General features: G+C 41.7%; 1 protein-coding gene across 1 annotated transcript in view; it reads right to left on the reverse strand.

Annotated features, from left to right (window-relative positions):
- Positions 1-6,188: 6,188 nt before the first annotated feature.
- LOC111148271 (ubiquitin specific peptidase 13) overlaps positions 6,189-18,137 on the reverse strand; it is a 107,651-nt gene continuing 95,702 nt past the window's right edge. The window contains exons 20-21 of the mRNA XM_022504743.1: positions 8,010-8,094; positions 6,189-6,334 (exon numbers count right to left, since the gene is read on the reverse strand). Of these exons, the coding sequence (XP_022360451.1) occupies positions 6,241-6,334; positions 8,010-8,094 (179 nt within the window). The 3' untranslated portion in view covers positions 6,189-6,240. The remainder of the gene's footprint in view (positions 6,335-8,009; positions 8,095-18,137) is intronic.

Genomic DNA, 18,137 nt, shown 5'->3' on the forward strand with positions numbered 1-18,137 from the left:
TTAAAATAGTGACATAAACTAGCACAGTAAAAATATCCTGTGCCACCAGACTGTCAGATGTTTTACATAACTCCTTTCACATTTTTATCATGCCTACTGCATAGATGCCCAGATTATGTTTCAGGATATTAAGTGCTTAACAAAGTCACATAACTAGTCTGGGCTGGAAACAGGACTTGAAGGCAAGTCTCTTTGCCTCCACTCTTTCCATTTTATCACCCTGCCCCCTACCTCACCAAAAGACTTTTCCTAGTAAGTTTTTAAATACTTGGTTGCATGAGGATGAGAATAACTCATTGCTTTCCTATTCGATTTCCCCACTATAAATGGTTTGTCACTGACCACATTAAATAAGCAGGACCTTAGGTTCAAACAGGGCATACACACGCTGGTAAACACTTCCATTGGGCATAATGGGACATAGCCAGTGAATCTGAGCAGCAGCTGACTCGCAAACATTGTCCTAAAAACTTTATAGTTCTTGAGTCAGAGGAAATCCCCCATCCTCATCATTTCCTTCTTCTCTTCTCACCAAAACATTATGGCACCATGCTGATGCTGGTCATTTTCCTGGGATTTTTAAAAATATATAGATTGATTCCTTAAAAAATTTTAAGTATTGCATGGACATTTTTAAGCAGTAATAAGCATAACCTATATGGTAGGCAAAATAATGCCTCCTCCATGATGTCCACACCTTAATGCCCCAAACCAGTGAATATTAACCTTACATGTAAAAAAAAAAAATTATAGATGTGATTAATTTAAGGATCCTGAAGTAGGAAGATTATTCTGGACTATCTGGGTGGACCCCATGTAATCAAAAGAATCCTTTTAAGAGGGAGTAGGAGAGCCAGTCAGAGGGTCTATGACAATGAAAGCAGACACTAAGTAATGTCCATGTTGTTAGGACACACCACAAGCCAAAGAATGAGAATAGCTTCCAGAAGCTGGAAAAGGCAAGGAATGGATTCTCACATGGAGCTTCCTTGCCACTACCGAGGTTTTAACTCTGTAAGACCCATTTTCAGATGTCTCACCTAACGTGCTCCTTTGAGCCACTAAATTTATGATCATTTGTTACAGCAGCAACAGGAAACTCATTCACCCTACAAACACGATGCCACAGAAATGCTGAAATCCCTCGGTGCAATCAGTATTGAGTGTGCTCACCCCTGCATTAGGGAAGCTACCAAAAACGGAGTCAGAGAACCACAGAAGGCTCCCAACTGACTCCAGTATTCAACTGTACATCCAGCAGAGAAAGTCTAAAAGACATCAGACTCTTCCCCACTGCAGTCCCTCCCACCCCCAAGAAGTAACGTCTTGCATCATTGCTGACATTCCACTACTGATGGGAACGAGGCAGCCCTGGTGCCTATAGAAAGAAACCCTAAAAAGAAATAAAATTAGTCACTGCCTCAAGTTACCTGTTCCACTGATGGATGAGAACCTGAAAAGGGCAGAATCAGTTTACTTGGCATTTTGCAAAAGAAAAAAGAGCCGTAAAGGGACCTCAGATTGTGAGAATAGCCTTTAATTTAAAACAACTGAAGCAATAAATCATCCATCTCTCTTTACATCACAGGCAATGCTCTCCCCCAAACAGTTGAGATATTTTAACAACAACTGTGACTAGTGCAAAATAAAATAAATACAAACTCTTTCAGGAGCCAACAACAAAATCTGCTGGGCAGGTGGGCGCAGATGACGGGCTCAGCCTCTGCCAAGGCCGAAAGGAGTGGCAAGATCTACACCGTATGTCAACACACCCAGCTCGGAACAGACCAGACAATACCTGGGGAGGGGAGACCACAAGAGAATGTTGCCTAAAGTGAAGCAAATATGCCCAACACTCTCCTGTTGCCAACATCCTTGGCAACAGGAGAGTGTTAAAATGGGGTTAAAACGAGTGCAAAGTTAGCAGCTTCTAAGCAAAGATGAAGGAATGAGGTTTGGGGTTCATTTGTTTCTGTTTTTTAAGTGGAGTCTTATACATACTAGTTTTGACACAGGGACATCTTCTGCTTTCCAGAAGGCATTCTGTGTCTCTTACAGGGCTCCTGACTCCAGCAAAAGTATGTATGCTGTTTCTGTCTATCTGGATGCTTGGGAGAAGGACCTTCCACATGGGGCACCTCACTGCATAACCCACACCATCTACAGTCCAGAGCAGTGCTGTCCAAGTGCAAAGCAAACCACAACATTTTTGGGTAGCCAGATTTTTAAAAAATCAAAAGTGAAATCTAATGATGCCTTATTTATCTAAAATATTATCATGTAAAAAACATAAAATATGGATGAAATATTTTACATTCCCTTTTTTTGGTACCAAGCCTTGAAGGTCTGGTGTGTTTTTTTTTGTTTTTTTTTTTTTACGTGAACAGCACAAATTCGATTTGGACAAGCCCAATTTCAAGAGGTCATGAGCCACACGTGGCTACTGATTACTGCACCAAATAGCACAGACCTGGAGAGGTTTAATACAATCTCTTTCAAGACAATTTACAGAGTAGGGAATCTTCACCGTACTGGGTAGGTGCTCTTATAGCCCGGCTTAAGAGTACAGAATCTTACTCTGTAACCTAGGATGTATGACCTAGGTAAAGGGTGCAATCACATTTCATCTGATCCTTTCCCCTAGTCCTTCTCGTCACCTGCCACCTCCCCAGGACTCCATAGGTGATGCAATTTAGCAACAGTAATGCCTACAAGAGGAAAGATATCCTTTCTGTGATAGACAACTTTCTCCATACTTATTTGGGGATCCTAGCTGTAACTGAATTTGAGTAAGAACATATTCTATAAATGTTACAAATTTAGCCGAAAGTGGTTCTGGGGTCTTTCATCGCAGGAGGTGTTCTAAATAGGTTTTTCATTTTTGAAGGGGATGGAGACAAGGTATCTCGTGGACTGAAAAGTGAAGCATTTCAAGAATGGGAAAAAAGTAGAATAATTACCCAAGAAAGTGGGCAGAGGGGTTAAGGTGCGGACACTAAAAATGACACATTCTATAAGCTCAGGTGTACGAGCTGCAACGGAACCAACACATTACAACAGACCCCTATGGGATCCCTCACATCCCCGCATCTGGCCCCCGTGGTTACCGCAGGAAAATAAAAATAGAATCAAATGTTAGGGCAGTAAGGGACTTCTGAGCTTATCCAACTTAATGCATTCACTGTAAAGAAAAAGGCCCAGAGAGGTAAAGGGCCCGAGGCACTGGGGTGAGTGCAGCTCAGTGGGCCTTGCTGGTCTTGGAAATAAAGGATGTTGGGAGTCACAGGCTCAAGCGACTGGGGGTAGGCTTCTACAGCCCAAAGTGAGCGCAGGGAAATGGCAGGCACATTCTCTTATAGTTGAAAGAAAACAGCCAAGTCTGTTCAAAACACTGAAGCAATGTTGATGTAAAGTGGCATTAAAACATGATTCTTCCGCTAGTCCTTTCTGCATGCTTTTTGCCCTTAAAAAAAAAAAAAAAAAAAAAAAAAACCCAATCTGAACCAAACTGGATTTCTGATTAGTTAAATGGGCATTTAGATCAATTGACAAAATAAAAACTTTGATACATTTTCCAAAGACACATTCATTGGGATTTGACACAAATGGATATCAAAAGATATTTACAGGAAAAAAAAAGTGCATTCTTTCACACTTACACCCACACACAGTGAGAATTTCACAAGTATACCACCACACCTCACACAGAGGACTCCTCACAGGCTGATAGTCAGTTGACAAAATCTACACGTTATTCCAGTTTTCAATCACAATTAATCTCGTCAACATATGTGTGAAAAATGGAGCAGTATGTTCCAGACTTTTATTCCAGGGAAACCTACCTTGTATATATGAAGGTATACATATAAATACACTTTTAAGCAAGAAAGAAACCCATTATTTGCTCTAGTTTTTCCCCAACTCTCAATCTGAAGTAAAGAATAGCACATATACAAAACTTTGCCTTGTAGAAATAGCCCTTTGTTTTGTGAGGCAGGAAAAAAAAGGCAGCCATAGTATGCTTTCTTACAATATGTTTAGGCATCGGAAGGGCTAAGTTTATTTTTCTAGTTAATGAAATTAAATAATATCTAGCCTATAGTCTTATACTGATTTTACACCATTTTGCAAAGTTTTATACCAAAATTTTTATTTTGTTCAAAATACACATGCTATCTTTGTCCACATTTCACTCCAAATCCCCAATAACCACTTCTCCCCACTCCCGTAGAAGGCCTTTGCTTTGTAAAAGCGTTGAAAACAAGTCATTGTTGACGTGCGTTTGGAGTCATTTTTCCATGACACTCAGCCCTAAGGTGACTGGATTTGTAAGGCTGCTTAGCATGGGGTTTTCTACAGGAGTCTAGAGATTCATGTGACAGAGAGGGGCTGTTTTAGGATATCCGAATCAACATTAAAAGAGGACATCAGTGGCCACAACCGAGTAAAGAGAGTATTACCGCACCCTGAGCTCCCTCCTTATGCCAGTTGCATTTGTCCCCAAATTGAAGAAAAGATCAGACAAGAGGAGGGAGAACACTCTCCTGGGACCCACGTGGCACCCGACGTGCTACTCTTTCACGGGTCATTGCATCAAATCTCACCATATTCTCAAAGTACAGTGGGCAAGAGAGAGCAGGTATCATTGTGCAGATAAGGAAAGTGAGGCACAGGGAGGATGAGGGACTTACCCAGCTAGGGGCAGCACCCAGGTCTCCTTGGGCACAGCAACCCTCACAAACACACGGTGTAGCTGACCTCCCCAGAGAAGGGCCCTGATCATACCCAGAATCCTGACTATTCACCACTCACCATGTTGTAATCAATCGTCCGTGTGGCATTTTACCCAGCTGGCTCTACTTTATTTTCCTACAGTTTCTAGAAAGATCCTTGCTACCAATCAAATGCATGTTAAGCAGATTGCAATAGATCCTTCTTCATTTGACTGGACAATCTGAAATAGAAACTCCAGAGACCTTGGAATTCAGTACAGAGCTGCAGGAAGATGTTAAACCACTTTTGTTGTACTTTTTCATCGCATTTGAAACTCTGATCTAATCCCAGGTTGCAATAAAAATACCGAGATACCAAAATGGAAAAGAAGGTCTTTCATAATGTCCTAAAAAGTTTCTTTGCACCCAAGGCCCTTAAGGCACCCGAGATCACACTGCTATTTGGGAGGTGATTAGCCAAGAGAGGACCAAGAGGAGACGCTAGCCCCAGGAAAGTGGAGAAATGGAGGCAGGCAAAGAGTGCAGGGACAAGAAAATTACGGACAAATTTGGGGCACTTTGATTCCAGGGAGTTGTTACGTGTTATGGTAAGATTAGCTATTTTAACTAAAAATACACACTATGCCTTAGCGGGAAGGGCTGCTGAGAACCAGAATTTACCTACCTTTGTTTGGCAAAGAACAATATTGTGCTGCTGGGGGCATCTGGCCTTATTTCACCAAATGTCACAAACCCCGGTGAATTCTTGACAGCACTTAAAAGGGACGACTCAGCCCTTTTTACGCCTGAAAACCTAAGTGGGGAGCCAATTTTTAAAACTGTTCCTGAGTTATAGTTTCTTTAAAATAGTTACTCACTTTTCCCAGCTATGCTTAATACCAACTGCTTTAACCTTTAAAAACCAGCCCGGCACAGATTTCCTGGTTGACGACAACGGTCTCACCCTCACACACTCACACAATCACGTTAGGATTTTTGATACGATTAAATTAAAAATACCTTTCACTGCAGATGCTCTAATCTTCTATACATGGATAGGTCAGAAATTGTGTGTAATGAAAAAATTGTGTCACACATAAAGCCCATCCCCATTACTGATTTTCGATATGAAATAAAAATGGGCTTTTCATTTACTGGGGGGGGGGGGGGGTGAGGCCACACCACTGGCCCCCAAATCATAATAGAGGGCTGGTGGCACATTCCCATTTTTTGATGTGACAGTGGCAGATCCCCCAACAGCAATATAAATACTTTTTTTTAAATCATCCTCTCCTTGAACATTTATAAAAAGAAAAACTATCTACAGTAGTGTATCATCACTAATAGAAATTTCTTCCCAGTTCTATTTCAGAAGGCGTCAAATGATGTTCTTTAAATAAACTATAAATACCCCATGTATTCCTTCATGTCTGGTTGTCCCAACTTCTGCTTGCTTTTTTTTTTTTTTTTTTTTTTGGTAAATTAAAAAGGCGTGTGGCTTCCTCTCGCCGACTGACGCATCTGAGGCTCAGCGTGGCACCCTGTGGTAAAAGTACATGTAGCCAAGGTCCTTGGGGGGCCTTTCTGAGGCACACACTCTGTGGTCATTGTAGATCACCCACCTAAAAACAAAAGACAGAAGAACTTGATGGATTTCAGTCAGTCCCAGGAAGCTTTGCCGAAAACAAGTTACTGTGCCATACTTCAGAAAGTTGTTTTAAGATAACCAAACTCAAGCCTACTGTGTAAAAAGAGAGTTCTGGTGGGAAACTGTAACTGCTTTTTTTATTCTTGAACTCAATCAAAAGGTAATTACGAAAGGAGTCGCCAAACATTTTAAGCCCTTTGGTCTCAAAATCCCTTTTGTAGAAGTCCACAGATGGCCTCAGAAATTAAGTCAAAGAATCATGTACGGCAGTGTTTATTTCACCCTCAAGGTGTAAAACTAGGTCAAAATAAGAAGTAAAGAGCCATGCAAGTGAACTATCCCACAACTATTAAAATGTCTTCAGAAAATATTTGGTAAAGTGAGAAAATACTCACAATATAGTATGACGTGGGAACAGGGTTAAAAAACTGTATGTGCCGTGTGTGTACTTTAAGCTTTTAGAAAAGCTGTAAATGCATATGTACATTTGTATGTACGATTACGTGTATACAAACGTATACCCTCTCCCAGTGAAAATAATAGAAGAGAAATGTATCGAAACATAAACAATGATTATCTTTTTCAAATGACATATTCTTTGTTATATTTCTGCATTTTACAAATTCCTTACCATAAATTTTATTGTTTTTTAAATTATAATTAAGCGTTTTTCTTAAGTATTTTGAAAAGAGCATCATGCTTGGTAATAAAAAGAATTTACTATCAATCAAGTGCCTTTGCTCAACTATTTCATTAATCAAGTTAAGAAGACAACACTAAAAGACACACCAAAAGGGAGCACAACTAAGTCCCCGGTGGGACTGTGTCTCCCGCAGTGTGTGGCATGGTGTGAGAGGTCAATGTCCCACCAGGACAAGGCAAGTTTCTAGGTTTCTCTGGCATCCACGTGGCTGAGCACTGCCTCAAGCAGGAGGCTGAGCCTCAGGCTGCTCAGAGGGGAGCTCACAGAAGAGAAACCAGAGGGCTCAATGGGGCTAGAGCCCCAAAGAGAAGGTCCTGAAGAGAGCAGCAGCCTTACATCCCATAAATGTCTCATTCCCAGCTCACCACACATCTAGCGATTCTACTTACAAAGCCAAGAAGTCTACTGCAAGACCACAATAGGGCAAAACAGTGGATGTGTAAGGAAGCCAGATAAAACACAGGATACCCAGTCAAGTTTATATGGCAGGGAAGTAACATTAAATAAGTTTTTGTGTAAATACATCACATGTAATATTTAAGACATGTTTATACTAAAAAGGTATTCATTGTTTATATGAAATTCAAATTTAACAGGGCACCTGATTTTTTTGTTCTGTGGGCTAAAACTGGCAATCCTATGGAGGTCCCAAACATATGCACATTCTGCTGCAGGACGCATCTTTATTTTGGGAAGTCACTTTGGTAAGATGTTTGAGAGTGGCTTTGAATGCCAGCTCTGACATGGCTACTTCCGGGCTAAGTTACCGCTACTCAGCTTCTCTGAGCCTCAGGGTCTTAATGTATAAAATGGCTTTGAGAGTATATCCCTACAAAACCATCGTGAGAACCAATGGGATAATATGTGCAACACCTCACTGAGAGCCTAGCATATAGTAGGTGCTCAATAAAACATAGATCTCATTGATTTTCTAAAAATGACTCACCTTCCTTCCTTTTTAATATGGCAAACATAATGGCCACTCATTGTAGATGTTCCCATGTGACTGATGAATGCAAATAATTCATACACTATGAAAGAGGAAACAACTCTGTTACAAGGCAGCATTTCTAGAAACCAAGAGCACTTCTGATCAGAATTTAAAGCCAACAATGGTGCAACCCAGCAACTGCTTACATTGAAAGACAAAGTCTATTTACCTTGCTATGATGAGAACACACACCCACACACACTCACCTACTTCAACCTGCAAATTCATTATAACACAGGACATAAACTATCCAAGCACAGCTGGCATTTAATTCCTATCTGGAAGAGGATTCAAAATCCCACAGTTGAGTCTGGTGGCAAGCTCATGGTCTAAAGGGGCAGTCCCGGCTCTATCACTTTTAAGCAGCATGAGGATGGAGGAGCTGTTTCCTTTCTCCGAGCCCATTTCTTCACTGAGACGAAAAATCCACCCACTTCACAGGGTTGTATGAAGCGTAAATGAGCAATTCAGACTAAAATACCATACAAATGTCAGCATTATGAGGAAGACAGCAGATAGCTGTTGTCATTTATAGTCAGGGATAATGCTTCAGAATAGGCTTCCTGTGGTTTCTGACTTGTTCACAATAAACTATATGGGACCAAAATTCAGACTTCGTTCTTTCTGAACAGGGAAATATATAGCCTTCGAGTGCAAGACCAATGTTTATTCTCTAACAAGTGCCTCCTGCCGTCTATCAGAGAATTCGGTACATACCCATTCCAGATTAATTTCGGCTCAGGCTCCCCTTGCCTGGGCTAGACCTACACAACACAGAGTGGATTCCATGGACCCACAGAGTGGGTACCAGTCCACTCTACAAACTCTTACAGGCTATGACGAGACAGGTATAGAAACTGAGCACCTTTTTGCAAACTTTCATAATACTATGCTTGTGAAATCTAATAAGGAAAAAATGGACTGACATATTCATTTTTCTAGTGCTCTATTTTTATTCCATTTTCCAAAGGATTGTTTCTGGACAGACCCTTTCCCTCAACCCTCTCTCACTCATTCCTTCTTTCCCTTGCTGTTCACCCAGGTTCATCTACTTACTCAACGGTGAGTGCCCACCTACCCCCCTTCACCACATCACACACTGCTGATCACCTCCTTCTTCCTCAAGTATTTGCCCCCAGCCCATAACGGTCTCTTGGTTGTCTAGCTGACTCATTGGCTCCTCCTCATCTCCCTGACTTTTAAACACTGATGACCTGGAGCTCAGACCACAGATTTTTTCTTTTCTCTCTGCTGATTTTTTCCCTCTCTTTGGGTGATCTCATCTAGTCTCATGGTATTAAATGGAATGATTTTCTTAATTTCCTGAATGTTCATTGCTAATGCACAGAAATAAAATTGAATTTTGTATATTAATCTTGTTTCTTACAATCTTGCTATACCCACTTATTAGTTCTAATAGTTTCTAGTGGATTCCTTAGGATTTTCTATATACAAAATTGTATCATCTGCAGAAAGAGATAAGTTATACTTCTTCCTTGCTAACCTGGATGCCTTTTATTTCATTTTCTTGCCTAATTGCCTTGGCTAGAAAGTTTGTTACAATGCTAAATAGAAATGACAAGAGTGGGGGTGGCTGGGTGGCTCAGTCAGTTAAGCATCTAACTCTTGATTTCAGGTCAGGTCATGATCTCAGGGTCCTGTGATGGAGCCCCACATCAGGCTCTGTGCTCAGCAGGGAGTCTTCTTGAGATTCTCCCTCTCCTTCTGCCCCTTGCCCCCTTCCCCCTCTAAGAAAGAAAGAAAGAGAGAGAAGGGGGGAATGAGGGAGGAAGGTAGGAGTGAGAGAGGAAGGGAAAGGGAAAGGAAGGAAGGGAAGGGGGAAAGAAAAGAAGAAAAGGAAAGAAAGAATGAAATGAAGAGAGTGGACATCCCTGTCTTGTTCCTGATCTTTTGGGAAAAGCATTTAGTCTGTCACCATTCTGCATGATATGAGCTGTGGGTTTTTTGTAGATGCTGCCTAGTTGAGGAAGCTCCCTTTCATTTCCAGTTTGTTGGGCATTCTCTACTCATCTATCTCAGTTAATGGTGATTCCATTCTTCCATGCAGGACAAAATCTTGGCTCTCTCTCACATACATCTTTTTTTTTTTTTTCCTTTCTGGTACAATTTTTAAGTATAGTTGACACACAAGTTACAACAATTTCAGGTTTTTTCATGCTCTTTACACACATCCAACCCATCAGCCAATCCTGTCAACATTTTCTTCAAAGTATATCCAGAATCCAACCTCTTCTTACCACCTCCACTAGTAATGTGTGATCCTAGTTACGATCATCACTTGTCTGAATTTTTACAACACCCCCTTATCCGGGCTTCCTGCTTCCTTCCTTCCCCTCTACTGACTATTCTCAGTATGGCTGTCACAGTGGCGTTTAAATGGAAGTCAAATTATATCTCATCCTGTATCTCAGAGTAAACTCTTCCTTCTACAAAGATCTATGAAGCCCACCTCCTCCCAATTCCCCCATTTCACCCCAGCTACTCCTGCTTCCCCTTCACTCCACCTCAACTCCCCCCTCCCCCTCACTCCACCCCAGCTACTCCCTCTCTCCCCCTCACTCCACCTCAGCTACTCCCACTTTCTCCCTCACTGCACCCCTGCTACTCCAGCCTCCTGGCTGCTCCTCAAACACACCCAGCGTGTTCTGGCCTTCAAGCCTCTACATTCATTGTTCCCTCTTTGAAACTCTCCTTTCAGATGTCGTAAGACTTACCCCTCACTTCATTGAGGTCGTGGATGAAATGTCACCTCAGAGAGGTCTTCCTGCACCAAGTTATGAAAGAACAACTCTCCCTTCCACTCCCACCTTGATCCCTAACCTCCCCCCAACCTTGCTTTTTTATTGACTGATAACATGAAGTAACTCCTGCTATGTCCAAACCCACCTGTGTATTTATTTATTGTCTATCCCCTTTATCTCTGGCTAGAATAGAGCTCCATAAGGATAAGAAGTTGGTCTGTTATGTTTACTGAAATGTTCTTGCCACAGAAATGGTGGCTCAGCGTGCAACAGGCATGTCATAAGTATTCGTTGAATATATAAATAAATGTGTGAATTAGAGAATAGTTCTGTTCACTCCATTTCTTCACGTGTTTTTATATCATCTTACATTGTATATATTTTATAAACCACCTACCAAAGTATAAAGTTAGTAAAATAATTATTAAAAAAAGAAATGACTCCGGGCGTCTAGGTGTCTCAGTCGTTGAGTGTCTGCCTTCGGCTTGGGTCATGATCCCAGGATCCTGGGATCGAGCCCCACAATGGGCTCCCTGCTCAGCGAGAAGCCTGCTTCTCCCTCTCCCACTCCCCCTGTTTGTGTTCCCTCTCTCGCTGTGTCTCTCTCTGTCAACTGAATGAATAAAATCTTTAAAAAAAAAAGAAAGAAAGAAAGAAAGAAATGACCTAGAAGGGATTGTTTTTCCCATCATTATGTTTTTGTTGCTGTCATACCAATTGATGACAAAAAACAAACAAACCCAAGTTCAAAACCAGAATCTAGGCAAAAACAACTGTGAATGACAATCGTTTTGCCTGGCACTTAGTTTCTGAGATAGTGACCTAGGACCCCTACTCTGGTCTGCCCTCCCTGTTGTCCCCTAACACTAAGAACCTGCCCTACCCAGTAAATGAGGGAGAGTGCAGGCAGAGAACTTTTCAGGTTGCTTGACCCTGGTTGGTTTTTAAAACTCTTCTGGAATCATCTGTATCATAGCCCAATTCTTCAGCTTGAGATACAGTATTGGTCTCCCGAAATGAAGCTGCTCTCTTAGAATTTTCATGAAATAAAGAAAGGACATGACAACCCAACCAAGGCTTCCCTCCACCATGCACTCTTCCCCAAAACAATGACTTAACCAACTGAACAGACTCTTTAATGAGCAACGTCCATGTTAAGCCAGGTCGTACAATGACACACTGCTTGGATACCAACACATACAAAATGTTGACAAAAAACATTTTTTGGTTGACAAAAAACAAGTTGACAAAGAAAGGGACAGATCCATACAGTCCACATGCCCAAACATGTCATTAAGCCCCCCAAGGCATTTCTCCTCTCTTTGGTTAAAAACAATTCAGTGTATACTCAGAATCATAAAAATGAATTAAAGGGGGGAAAAGATTAGCATAAATCTTAATCCTAAATTAAAATTAACCATGTTTATCAATACAAGCAACCACCCCATGCATTATTCAAGATCTCCTGCTGGAACTGACAGCAAAAGAGAGCATCTCTCTCAACACATTTGCAAAAACTCAACAGGTAAGAAATCTCAATTAGTATTTGCTTCCAAAGAGAACACGAAGCTGAATAAACCTAACAGACAAGCTACTACTGATTCTTCTCCAAGTTCTCAGAGGGCACCTTCTAAAAAAACAGCATCAGTGTACACACTCCTAAAAGATGTGCAGACCCCTTTTCACGTAGATAGAAAAGACAGTTTGAGTCAAGGCAAATCACTTTTTAAAAAGATTTTACTTATTTATTTTTAAGAGAGAGAAAGCATGTGAGCACAGGGTAGAGGGGCAGAGGGAGGAGAGAAAGTCTCAAGCAGACAGGAGCCTGACACTGGCCACGATCGTCTGACCCTGAGATCATCACCTGGGCCAAAACCAAGAGTCAGACACTTCACCAAATGCACCACGCAGGTGCCCCTCAAATCATTTTTAAAATGCTGACCTGCATAGAAAAGTTAGACAACATTGCCTAAACCACCATGTCCCTCTAGAAAGCAAGAATTAAACAGAGTCTGAAACTAGCAACTTTGCCCCTCTTTCCCTCTCCCAACAAAACGTATCCTTCTTTGAACATAGGAAAATGGTTCCAACCTTTCTAATATGCAGAATTTTTTCATTTCAAAATTTTACCACCCCTACCCCTACCCAACAAAACAGCAATGGTGCTCTGATTTTACTCTTTGAAAAAGCACCGTCAGAAAACGAATGTGACACTTGGAAAACAGAAGAGGCAGGCAGCCTGTCCTTTCATGTCCTATGGAGGAATGGCCACCCAAGGACTGTCTAGGGTAGGGGCCAGCATACTGCAATGACTCATAAGCCAAATCCAGCCCATAGCCTACTTTTGTACCACCCAGGAGAAAGGGGAGGAGGAGAGGGACAAAAATATGTCATGACATGACTATGGCCCATAAAGCCTGGAACATTAATATCTGGTCCTTTAGAGGAAAGGTATGCTGGCCCCTGGTCTAGAGGGATGAAAGTTCATCTCACTGTTTACTATTTTTTTTTAACATTTAGTTTATTTTTTGCATGCGCAAGAGAGAAAGGGAGGAGGGCATGAACAGGAGCGGGGGCAGCGGGGGAAGGGCAGAGGCAGAAGCAGACTCCCCACTGAGTAGAGAACCAGATGCGGGACTGGATCCTAGGACTCTGGGGTCATGACCTGAGCTGAAGGCAGATAACCAACTGAGCTACCCAGGCACCCTCACTGCTTACTACTGATTAAAAGTACCAGAATTTGTCAAGTTACTCATTAACTTATAGATTTTTGTTTAGTAAAGGTAGAAAAATTTCTGTCCAGTAGAACATATAACTTCAAGGATTTATGATCTGGAGACACTAATTTTATATTTAACTCAGCAATCAAATTATCTTTGATTATCCTAGCTTCTCAGATGCTTTGAACCGGTAATAACAACTAGGTGGTTCCCGCATTAATTAACGAGTCGAAGAAAATCTGTGATTTGTGCTCAGTTTAGATGTACCTGAGAATCATGATTTTACCTTCTTGAGAATTATAGTTCGACAACACATAATGACCTAAAGCAGCTCTAGATTCAGGAATGCAGTTCAATTAATTTATATTTTATGAACCCTATAGCATCTATGCATATTTGAAAAGCAGTAGTATCTCATAAGGGTGTGACATTATTTAGTCAGTCTGGAGAGAGTGCACAGAATACACAAACACCAAAAGACTCTCTGAAATGACCCCCAAAACCCCAGGGGCTCCACAGCCTTCTGATGAGAAACCCAAACTGAGTTTTCCAACTGAATCTTCCTAACTTCAATAATTTGTTCCATTACCCACCTCTAATTCCCTCTGTACAACAGAGGGGAAAATACCATTCTCAATTTACTAACATTTAACTCACAAACACCTTCAATCTGCAAACAATTTCTACCCAGAACAGCTTGATTTCCCTTTTCCCTGCTCTGAGAAAAGACCAGTGAGAGGTAGGGAGAGAGAAATGGATGGATCTGGGTTTGAAGCTTTTAGAAAACTTCAGAATACCCCCAAAAAAGAGCAAAAGGAGCATTTGGGTAAATCAATAACAGCTCCAGGCAGCTGACAACAAGGACAGAATCCTTGTCCTTGCCTCCCCAACCCCACACAGCTGAAAATTACCAAAACCCTTTGACTTCTCTTTATTATACCACCTAAAACTTCAAATATCAAACAATTGCCTCCATGCTTCCTAGTTCTCAGTCACTCATACTTTAGTATAAATTAGTTTATTTCAGAGTGACTTCCTCTTTACTTCCGATAACACCTCTGGAAAAAAACAAACAAACAACAACAACAACAAAAAAAAAAAAAACAAAAAACGAAAAACCCACAGGAATTACAAACAGGTGCTGAAGTGGGATGAGCATTGGACCCCAGCTGCATTAGGAGGCGTTGCCCTCAAGTAAACCACTGGTGTTTAGCTCCCATGGGGCTGTACCCTCCTGCTCTGTGGATCCCATTCCTGCTGCATTCCTCAGGGAGCCTGGTGCATTAGGAGCCCCACCATTACAAAAACGAAATGTCTCTCTGCTCCCCTTCCTGGAAAATCTCTGCTGCCCTAGAAGCTCTCGGAGCCATTACAGTGATGCGGCTGAGAATCCAGAGCAGCTTTTGAATAATCACAGCCTAATCACATTTTAATTACACTGGCAATCAGTGAGTTCTGAACGAAAGAAAGAAAGATAGATTAAACGCTAAGTGCAACATAGAAACAGAAATAATTTTGCAAATGGCAGAAGCCCAGATAGGTCAAACTAAAGACCCAATTTTCCACTTTTACAATTTTTAAAAACTCAACAGAAAGGTGATAGCTGTCAAATGTGCAAAACGTAATGATAAAGAGAGCCTTGCAAAAAATAGAGTCCCGCCTCCCTTGAGATTTAGAAGGTCTGTGGTAAGATGAAAGAGGAAGTGCACTGCCTTCAAAAATCACACAGACCTGGGGCACCTGGGTGGCTCAGTGGTTAAGCCTCTGCCTTCGGCTCAGGTCATGATCCCAGGGTCCTGGAATCGAGCCCCGCATCGGGCTCTCTGCTCAGCAGGGAGCCTGCTTCCTCCTCTCTCTCTCTGCCTGCCTCTCTGCCCACTTGTGATCTCTGTCAAATAAATAAAATCTTTGAAAAAAAAAAAAAAATCACACAGACCTGAATTCCCAGCTGGTTCTTCCACCATCCAGGCCCCTAACGTGTTGGGTCCCCATCTGCTCATGTGAACACCTAGCTGCAGGAGTAAAGGAAAGCTGTCCAGGAAGTGCCTAGTGCACAACAGGCGATCAGTGAAGGACAACCACTATCTGACCCAGTGTTATTAGCACTAATTCTTCTGAGCAAACTAGACAACATGAAAATAAGTTTCATGCAATGACATTATTTCCTCATTCGAAAAACTGTAAGAGTGATTTTTAGTTAACATATTCCCTAAAGAATTTGATACAAGTGCTCCTTTAAACCGTGTGCTTATAGAGTCACATTTTTTTTCCCATTCAAACTCCTATCTTGTCGTTATTTTCAGCGTTAATATGGTGTAAGATGTCCCAGCAGCTACTGTCCTCCTTCTTAAGGCAATGGTAACCTCATCTGGCTTTTAGCATTGTGGCTCTCAAATTTATGCTGAATCAGAAAGGCCTAGAGGGCCTGCTGACCTCCAGATCACTGGGCCCACCCCCAAAGGCCTAGAGTGGGGCCCAACAAGTTGCATTTCTTTTTTTTTTTTTTTTAGATTTTTATTTATTTATTTATTTATTTGAGAGAGAGACAGTGAGAGAGAGCATGAGCGAGGAGAAGGTCAGAGGGAGAAGCAGACTCCCCATGGAGCCGGGAGCCCGATGTGGGACTCGATCCCGGGATTCCGGGATCATGACCTGAGCCGAAGGCAGTCGTCCAACCAACTGAGCCACCCAGGCGTCCCTTTTTTTTTTTTTTTTTTAGATTTTTTTTTTATTTAACAATTTGCATTTCTAACCAGTTCACAGGTGATGCTGTTCACAGGGGATGCTGATTCTCCTGGTCCAGGACTACATTTGAATGAGCATTTGAAGGGATCATGCTTCCCCTCTCTGCGCACAAGCTAGGAGGGAAGAGGTCTCCATCCTCAGGCTCCATGAGTGGGGCCAGTGACCAGGGGAGGGCTGAGCAGCCGGAGTCTCAGATTTCCAGGACCTTCACTAAGAACTCCAGGACAATGCTTGGCTGAATTTTAACCTAAAGAGATACATAGTAGGAGGCACTGGCAGCCAACTTGTGACCATTAGGAAGAGCCTATCTGAGACGCACACCAACCCAGAGAAGTACAGCCAAGGGGAACAACCAGATAAAAGGGTTTCAGTCCCAGAATCAAGGGCATGCCTCGTGTCAGGTCTCCCCAGCACTGTCCAGCTCTTGTGATAAAATACTTCCCTTTTTGCTTGGATAAGTGTGGCTCAGCTCTCCCGCCCCTTACAGCAGAACCCAGAAAACTGAAGTTGCTGGTTTTACTTGGTTTGACTGTCTGTTTTGGCTCTCCGTTTTGCTCCTAAAAAATGATTACTTAAACTGTTAAATTGTCTCCATACCCCCCAAACCAAATGCTTCCATCAACTTACCAACGCAAAAAAGAGTCAAAAGCAGTGTTTTGGGAATGTAAACAACCTGCCTACACAGAAACACATCTCCTAGGAGCGAACCTAAATTCAATGTAATTCTAACGAAATCCTTACAGAACGGCTAATTACAAGATTAGGAACTTTCCAAAATTCAGCAGTAACAATTTAGAAAATATAATGGGAAAAATTTATATTCATAAGTCATAGAGAAAATGTAATTCTGAGAAGAAACTCAACCAGAAATACACAAGAAGTTTATGAAGAAACCATACAGATTTGCAGGGGTGGGAAAAAGGAGATGAATTTAAAAAAAAAAAAAAAGGGTAGCATGTCTCTGGCCTGAAAAATTCAGTATTGTAGACCCACCAGGTACTCCCAAGCTAATGTGCAATATATGAAACTCTCATATAAATCAATAAAAAGCAGGTGAAAACCTCAATAAAAATGGGAAAATGGACCAAACTAAATGAGGAAGTGATTAACACAAGAAGAAAAACAATAGCCAATAAATATATGAAAAATAAAGAGAGTTCTTAGCCTGACTGCACCGGTGGAGGGATGGGGGGGCAAGAGAGCCAGCAAAGCTGCCTTTTGGTGGGGGGGCAACGTAGTAATACTCATTAGTACCTCAAAAATAGGCAATTTTGACTCAAAAACTTCACTTGTAGAAATTTATGCTAAGAAAGTAATCAAATGAGGGCCCAAGAATGTTCTTTATGGTGTCATTTTTAATAGAGAAAAAGAGAAAGACAGGGAAAAAAAGAAACTTATGTTTCTTATTTCTTATTCTTTTTTTTTAATTTTTTAAATTTATTTGACAGACAAAGATCACAAGCAGGCAGAGAGGCAGGCAGAGAGGGCATGGAGGGGAAGCAGGCTCCCTGCTGAGCAGAGAGTCCGATGCGGGGCTCGATCCCAGGACCTTGGGATCATGACCTGAGCCGAAGGCAGAGGCTTCAACCCATTGAGCCACCCAGGCGCCCCTCTTATTTCTTATTCTTAATGTTTATTACCTAGATAAAGATTGAAGGAGGCATTTGTTATACTTCTGTCAACAAAATTCATCCTTTAAAAATTTATTACTTAAAAATAATTGCTTTCAGTCATCTGGGTGGCTCAGTTGCTTAAGCGTCTGACTTCAGCTCAGGTCATGATCTCAGGGTCCTCAGGTGGAGCACCACGTGGGCTCCCTCCCAACTCAGTGGGGAGTCTATTTCTCTCTCTCCTTC

This window comes from Enhydra lutris, unplaced genomic scaffold (genome assembly GCF_002288905.1).
Source record: "Enhydra lutris kenyoni isolate GAN:26980312 unplaced genomic scaffold, ASM228890v2 scaffoldscaffold2, whole genome shotgun sequence".
NCBI lineage: Eukaryota > Metazoa > Chordata > Mammalia > Carnivora > Mustelidae > Enhydra > Enhydra lutris.